Source organism: Gallinula chloropus, assembly GCF_964237585.1.
Source record: "Gallinula chloropus genome assembly, chromosome: 20".
In the NCBI taxonomy this organism is placed as follows: Eukaryota; Metazoa; Chordata; class Aves; order Gruiformes; family Rallidae; genus Gallinula; species Gallinula chloropus.
The window spans coordinates 9,212,871-9,220,416 of NC_140105.1; the positions used below are offsets into that span (position 1 = coordinate 9,212,871).

General features: G+C 68.5%; 1 protein-coding gene across 1 annotated transcript; it reads right to left on the minus strand.

The window, feature by feature from the left end:
* Positions 1–1,097: 1,097 nt before the first annotated feature.
* FSCN2 (fascin actin-bundling protein 2, retinal) lies at positions 1,098–4,221 on the minus strand (the record flags this gene model as incomplete). The annotated part of the gene is made up of 5 exons (XM_084273415.1): positions 1,098–1,390; positions 1,497–1,664; positions 1,755–1,876; positions 1,972–2,128; positions 3,399–4,221. The coding sequence occupies 5 exons, from the start codon at positions 4,219–4,221 to the stop codon at positions 1,185–1,187; spliced, it is 1,476 nt and encodes a 491-aa protein (XP_084129541.1). The 3' UTR covers positions 1,098–1,184.
* Between the last annotated feature and the right edge of the window lie 3,325 nt (positions 4,222–7,546).

Genomic DNA, 7,546 nt, shown 5'->3' on the forward strand with positions numbered 1-7,546 from the left:
GGCCCGGGGCCCCCAGGCCCCGCCGGCCGGGGTGGGCGCTCACTGGGCCAGCGGTGGGCAGAGACCCCCGCCCAAGGAGGAGCGGGCCCGGGGTCGGTGGCGAGGGCAGGGGGGACCGCGGCGGTGGTTGGTCTGGGTGGGTGGGGGTGTGCGTGTGCGTGTCTTGTGGTCGTGTTGTCGGCAACACCGGAGGGTCGTGGGGGCTCTGGCGGCAGCGCGGGGGCTTCTGGGCTGGCCCCGGCCTGGCCCTGCCGCCCCCTCCCCAGCCCGGCCATGCCGGTGGGCAGCCCCCCTGGGGGGCCGTGGTGTCTTGTGGATCGTTCTAGCCGTGGTAGTTTAGTGCTCTCCCGGCGGCTGCCGTGCCGTGCCGTGCCGTGCCGTGCCGTGCCGGCTGTGGGCTGTGCCCCCCCCCCCGCCCCCCCATGCCGCCTTGCCTTTCAGGATCAGGATAAACAGGGTGCTGTGCCAAGGGTGCTGTGCCAAGGGTGCCCAGCGGGTGCCTGCCCCGGGGGAGCCCCGTTTTTCTGCTGGGCAGGGGAGGGGGTTTTCCACTCCCCCGTTGTTTCTATAAACGATCTCGTGTTCCCGTGGGGGTGCAGCGTGTCTGGGCCCTGTCCCTCCCCGCACCGCTCCAGTGTCTGTAAATCTGTCGTCTGCCATGAAAACAATCGTGCCGCTCAGCCAGTGCCCGTCTGTTCCTTTCCATCTCCCAGCAGGGTCTTGGGAGGGGGAGGGGGCTGCCCACCCCCTTCTCTCCCCCCCAGTCTGTGAGCATCCCCCCCTTTCCCCCCCCAACAAGCTACATGGCCCCTCACCATCCTGCTGGTGGTGGGTTTGCTGCTGCGGCAGCCCCAGGGGTCCCTGTGTCCCTGAGCAGTGGGGAGGGGGGGGGTTGGGGTGTGAAGGCAGGAACAGCCCTTCCCCTGGGTGGTGGGGAGGGTCCCACGCAGCAGCACCCTCCATGGGGGGGTTACAGGCCCCATTTGGGGGATTGGGTGGGGGAGGATCCTGGGACTTCGCCTCAGCAGCTCTCAGCACTGCCAGAGGCAGAGGAAGATGAGGCGCTGCCCTGGTGTCATCCAGACTGATTTAATGCCATGAGCCGAGGGGTTGGGGACGTGCTGGTGCCCTCCCAGCCATCCCAGCAGCAGGGGATGCTGTGGTGGCAGTGGGGGGGGTGCCGGTCAGTACTCCCAGAGCGTGGCCCGCAGCACCGACTCGCTGTCGGCGCGCAGGGTGCCGGCCGGGTCCCCGCGCAGGTACCGGCCGTTCTTCCCTTTGATGGCGACGCGGCCCCGCTCCCGGAACTCGAAGAAGAAATCCTCGGACAGGTCCCCGTCGCTGCACACCGACCCGCTGCTCGCCACGTACCAGAACTTGCCCCCCTGGCCTGCAGAGAGTCCTCGGGGGGCTGTGAGTGAAGTCCGGCCAGACCCTCAGCACCCCCTAACACCCCGGTAGCCCCCCACCCCCACCCCCCATCCCTCCCAACCCACCTTGGATCTGGTAGGCGCCGTCGCTGAAGCTGATGTGGAAGACGTCGTAGACGGAGCGGTTGGAGTCGAGCAGGTTGGAGCCGCGGTGGTAGCAGACGAAGCCGTGCTCGCCCCGCAGCACCAGCATCGGGCGGTTGATGAGCTTCAGGGTGAACTCCTCATCCTCACCTGTGGAGCAGCCCGGCCCTGAGCTCCCCAGGGTGCAGGGGGGCAAAGCGGAGACCCCCCCCCCTCACCCCCAACCCACCTGGCACTTACCCACAGCGTCGCTGACGGCCGCCAGCTGCCCGTTCCTCTTGGTGCAGACGTAGCGGCCGTTGCTGGCGCGCAGGGCCACCCGCCGCCCGCGCCACTCGATGTCAAACATGGTGTTGGCAGCGCTGCCATGGAGGGAGAGCGTGAGCTGGTGTGTGTCCCCCACCCCAGGCCCCTTCCCACCTCCCCCTCCGTAGCCCTGCACCACGGCACCACTCACACTTCGGTGGCCACGGCCTGGATGCCCCCGTGAGCCACGAGGGTCCAGTAGCTGCCGGTGTTGGTGTGCAGGCTGCACTTGTTGGTGTCGCGGTCGATCTGGAGCTGGAACGTCTCATGGTTCAGCTCCTCGTCCTGGTTCGCAGAGACGTTGACGCCTGGGGGCGGGAGCAGCCGGCGGTTGGCACCGGCCACGTGTACCAGTGTGGTACTGGTGTGGTGCTGGTGTGCTGCGGCTGCACTCTCCTTCCCCAGGCTCCCTCCCTGGGAGCTGTAAATCCCTTCAAGAACAATTGTGCTAATTGGGCTGGTTAATCTGCTTGCTGCTGCGTCCATCTGCTGAGGGCTGCGGCGCACAGACCCCCTATTTATAGCCGCGCCGCCACCGTCACCCGGCCGTAAGCTGCTTGGCATGGGGGCTGCTGTGGGGATAGCAGGGCAGCCAGGGGTACAGCGTGGCCCCTTGGGGACCCCAGGGGCCCTGTAGGCCATGGCCCCATGTGACAGCCTGTGCTGGTGTCCAGCTGTGGCAAGGCTCTGCCCAGCCCCTCCTGCCTGCCTGGGGCTGCCAGGGGTTGGACGTGCACAGATGTGTCTATCTGTCTGTCCTGCCATGGCTGTACCAGGACCCTGCACATGTGTGGCACTGCAGAGCACCCTGTGTGTGCCCAGGGCATGTACGTGTGCACAACCAAGCCATGCACAAACACCTACATGTGTGTGCACACACCATCCACCAGCTGTACACAACTGCAGGTACCACATGGAGCCCTGCACACATGTACCTCCCCCTACAAGCGCTGCACACTCACACGCATCCCCTGCACACACCCCCACACCCCCCCAGAGCCCAACACACACACACCCCCCACATACACCTCCTGAGCCCTGCATGTTCACACACACCACCCACATGCACCCCCCCAGAGCCCTACACACTCACATGCACCACATGCACACCCCGGAGCCCTATGGACTCACCCCTCCCCATACAGCCCCCAGAGCCCTGCATGCTCACACACACCCTTGTACAACACCCCCAGTCCTGCACACTCACACGCACCCCCCGTACACCCCCCAAGCCCTGCACACTCGCATGCACCCCTCTACACCACCTGAGCCCTGCACCCCACCTCGTACATCCCCTCTGAGCCCTGCACACTCACACACACCCCCTGTCCACCCCCTGAGTCCTGCACACACACCCCGAGCCCTACACACACACACACCCCCATACACCACCCCCCCAAGCCCTGCACATCCCCACCACCACTCCCACCCCATCCCCACCATCCTCAACCTCCCCCTTGTTGTTCCTGTAGGGTCCCCTCCCACAATGGGGGTCCCGGGGGTGCCTCCCATCCCCAGAACCCTTCACAGCTCCGGGCTCTTTTGGCACAGCCGGGACGGGGCGCGGGCAGCCCTTACCCTGCCGGATGGAGACGTATCTGCCGTTGGCCGCCGTGAAGACCACCTGGGGGTGGCTCTCCTCCAAGTCGAAGAGTTCATCTTTCCCCGGCTTGGAGCTCCGGCCAGACTTGAGGGTGCCGGTGGGTCCCGTGGGCGCCAGGTATTTCCCATCACAGTCCTTGAAAGCCAGTTTCCCCGCCTTGAACTCCAGGGTGTAACCGGTGCGGGCGCCGGGCTCGGGGACCAGCGTACCATCGCACCGGAGGTACCGCTCGTCGGCGGTGCGCAGGCTGTACTTCTTGTCCTGGAAGCAGAGGGTGATGAGAGCATCCACCCCCCAGGGCAGGTTGCTGTCGGTGGCGATCTCGTCCTCGTGGGCGCTGAGGTGGGCGTAGCGGCGGCGGCTGACGCTCAGGAGGTTGGCCTGGGGGTGTATGGCCAAATGTACGGTCCAGAGCTCGCCCTCTGTCACGCTGGGGGCGAAGCAGGACAGACGATCCTCCCGGCCCCCGAAAAAACGCCGGTACGGGGCCGACTGTAGCGCCCAGCGCCCGTCCGACTGGGTGATGATGCTGAAGCGCTCATCCCGACCGGGTTGCTCGGCTTCGCATCGCACCTTCCCATCCTTGTCGGCACCCAGGTACCGGCCCAGGTGGCTCTTGAGGAAGACGACGGAGCTGTCGGCTTCATCCTGCTCCAGCGTCCAGATCTGCTTGCGCTTCAGGCTGGGCGCCGAAGCGTTCACCTTGTAGCCGAAGCTCTCCGCCGTCAGGTACCGGCTCTCGCAGTTGATCAACCCGAACTGGATCTTCAGGACCTGGTGGATCCCATTCGTTGGCATCTTCCGCCGGCGCGGCGGGGGGCCGGCGGGGGCTCCCCGGCCCAACCGAGCCCGGGCGTCACGGCAGGGCCGGCCGGCTGCGCCCGCGAGGACGTCTGCGCTGCCCCGGTTCCGCTGCCGCACTGGCACGGCGAGGCGGTTGGCACGGCTCGGCACAGCAGGGGGGGGTGGGTGCCGGGGGGCCACGGCCGGTTTAATTAGCCGCAGGTAGGATTACAAAGTCCGGCCAGATTGCGGTGGGCACCGGGGCGGCCGTAACCTGCGGCGGGGCCTGTGCCGAGACCGCGGGCGAGGGGACACCGCCGCAGCCCCCGCGCCGGCTCCTCGGGCCGCGCGGCCGTGATGCCGCCCCCGTTACCGCAGCCCCGGCTCTCGCCCGTCCCGCCACGGAGCTGTGGGTGGAAAACTTGGGTGGGAACCCGATCCGAGCGCGGGGCCGGCGTATCCGTTCCCGGCGGGTTAAGGTTACCGGCCCCTCTGATTCAGCAGCAGGTCACCTCCAGCCGCGCTGCCTCCCGGCCAGCTCCTAAGCGCCTTACCAATTAGCCAGGCATTTTGATTAGTTTAAACCTTTTATCCTGCTTTGGGGTCCTTGGCCTCCATCTGTCCTGTGGCCCCAAATCCCTCCTGCAGCTGTGGATCAGGGTCACAGACGCTTTCCCCCACCCCCCCACCCCCCCCACCCCTTCCCCATTCTGCTTGGGGTTGATCACTGGACCCCCCCCTCTCCCCATTGCCCATGGTGTGGGGTCCTCAGTTGGGGCTGAGAACACCTCAAGCTCATGACAACAGTGTGGGTGTACTGCCTCAGCAGGGACAGGCAGGGAGAGGAGGTGAGGGGGAACAGTCCCCACTCCTGCCCTGCAGGGACCTTTCCCCCAGCCCCACCAGGACTCCCCCAGCTTGGGCAGGCACAGCCTCAGGGACCCCCAGCCTTGGCCACACTCCACCGCAGGGACCTGGGGATGGGCAGGGACAGGGGATGGCACCGGGCCCTTGCTGCCACCTGCACCCCAAAACACTCAGACACCCAGCACCAGGAACCAGCCATGCACCGGTGATGCCGCCGTGCCGCAGCGAGGCCTCAGCGGTGACGGTTCCGCTGCCGCCTTCCCCCCGGCCCCGCGGCTCCAGTGTCAGCGCGGCGCCCAGTTATTGTTCCTGAAAATAGGTCCCAGGGATTGGTTGCCTCATGACTTTTTCATAGCCAGGCTCTCTCTTACCATGCCGGGGGGGTGGGGTGCAGCAGCCCCCCCCAGCCACTGCATCACCCGAGCCGCAGCTGCGCTGCCCAGTGCAGTGTAACTGACCCCCACTGAAAGAGATACGGGTCGGCTTTCGGGCTGGGAGGGGGGGTATAAGTGGGTCAGGGTCCTAGGGGGGGTGCTGGGCGGGGCAGTGGGCTCCCTGAGGTCTGGAAGGGTAGCAGCGCTGGCTCTTGGTGGGTGCCACACCGGCACCTGCCTGGCAGAGCAGCAGGGAGCTGTATTTATATGCGCTGCGCCCCCCCCTCCAGTCCCCCCCCAGCCTGGCTCAGGTTCCCATCGCGGAGGGCGGGGGGGCTGCCTGGGCCCTGCCCCACAGCCGCAGCCTGTCCCTGCATCCCCTCTGCTCAGGGAAGGCTGGACCCCCTCCCCGTGCCACCGCCAGCCCCGCTCCCCCAGTGGGGTGGCTTCTGAGACCTGATGTACTCATGACATCCCCCTGCCCCGGCATGGCGGGGGGGGCTGCGGTGGGTGGCCCCACCCTGGTTTCCATTCAATACCTCCCCGGGAGGGATGAGTGGGGTGCTGGCTCACCCGGCCGGGGGCGGGGGGAGGGGGGGATGGAGGGGGCGGGGGCTGCCGGATTGGTGGGTGGGGGGCTCAGCCCCAGCGGCCCAGGGGGTCAGGACAGGGCAATGGGGAGGTCCGGGGGGTCATCGGGGTACGGGATGCTATCGGTGCCCGGGGACCCCACCCCATCATCCCTCCTCCACCCCCCGCCCCGAGCCAGCACCGCCCGTCACCACGGCGACGGGAGGGGGACGGTGCCGGTGTCACCACGGCGACGGCGGCTGCGCACGGGCGGCGGGACAGACACACGGACACGGGGCGGGGGGGGGACACACGGACACGGGAGGACACACGGACACGGGGACACACACGCCCGCATCACCGCGGGGAGGGGCGAGGCGTGGCGCCTTCCTCCTCCCTCCTCCCTCCTCCTCCTCCCTCTCCTCCTCCTTCCTCCTCTTCCTCCCCCCCGGCCGGGCCAAGGTCCCCGCGGCGCGGGGCGGTGTCGGGGCCGGGCGTCCCGCTGCCACCGGCCCGATCGCTCCTAATACGGCCGGGACTCGGTGCCTGCGCCCGCCCCGCAGCGCGGGGGCACCCCCGGGGCCGCCCCGGCCCTGCCCGGCCCTGCCCGGCCTTACTCACCGGCCGCCGGGGCTGCCTTGTTTGGGCAGGAGGAAGCGCTGGGGCAGGGACCCGGCACCGCCCGGTCACCCCCACCCCCTCCCCAGCACCGCCGGTGTCCCGGGGTCTCCCGCCCGACCCCCCCCCCCGCCCTGTGTCCGTGGAGCTGATGGGGGGGGAATGGGCCTGAGTCACGGGCTGGGGCTGGCAGGACCCCACTGCACCCACACAGGGGGTCCCACCCATCCCTGCACCCTGGGATGGGGGGCAGTGGGATGCAGCAGCTGTCACCACCCCCCCACGAGGCAGACCCCCAGCATGGGGTGCCAGCACCCAGCCAGCCCCCAGCCCAAAGCTGTGGTGGGTCACCAGGCCACACCAGCCCACACTGGCATGGGGACGTGAGACACCCCCCCCTTAACGTGTCCCAGGAACCATGCAGGACCCTCCCCATCGCTCTGCCACCCACCCATCAGCACCAGCACCCTGCCCCATGCCCTGACACCCCCAGGCTGCCATCCCTGCACCGCTCACACCCCTCTGTGCCGCACCGCGGCCTGCCAGGGGAGGCCTGAGCGTGTGGCGCCTGGTCCCGCAGCGGCGCTGGGAATCCCACGGGGGAGACGGGAGCTTCTGCTGCCAGCTGCTCCTGGCACAGGCACAGGTGACGGCCAGGCCGGCAGCCGCCACCTCCTCACGCCTCGCTGGTGCCGAGGGGCTGGGGGTGCTGGAGCCGCTCTGGGTGCGTGAGCTGCCGGCGCCGGTGTGCGGGGTTCTGGCACAAGCGCGTGGCTATCGGACATGGCGTGTGGCTACCGGGCCTGGCACGGGGGGCTCTGGCATGGCATGGCGTGGTGTGCCACTGTGACCCACGCCCGTGACACCCAGAAGCAGTATGGGGTGCGCAGCCCACAGCACCCCCTGATGAC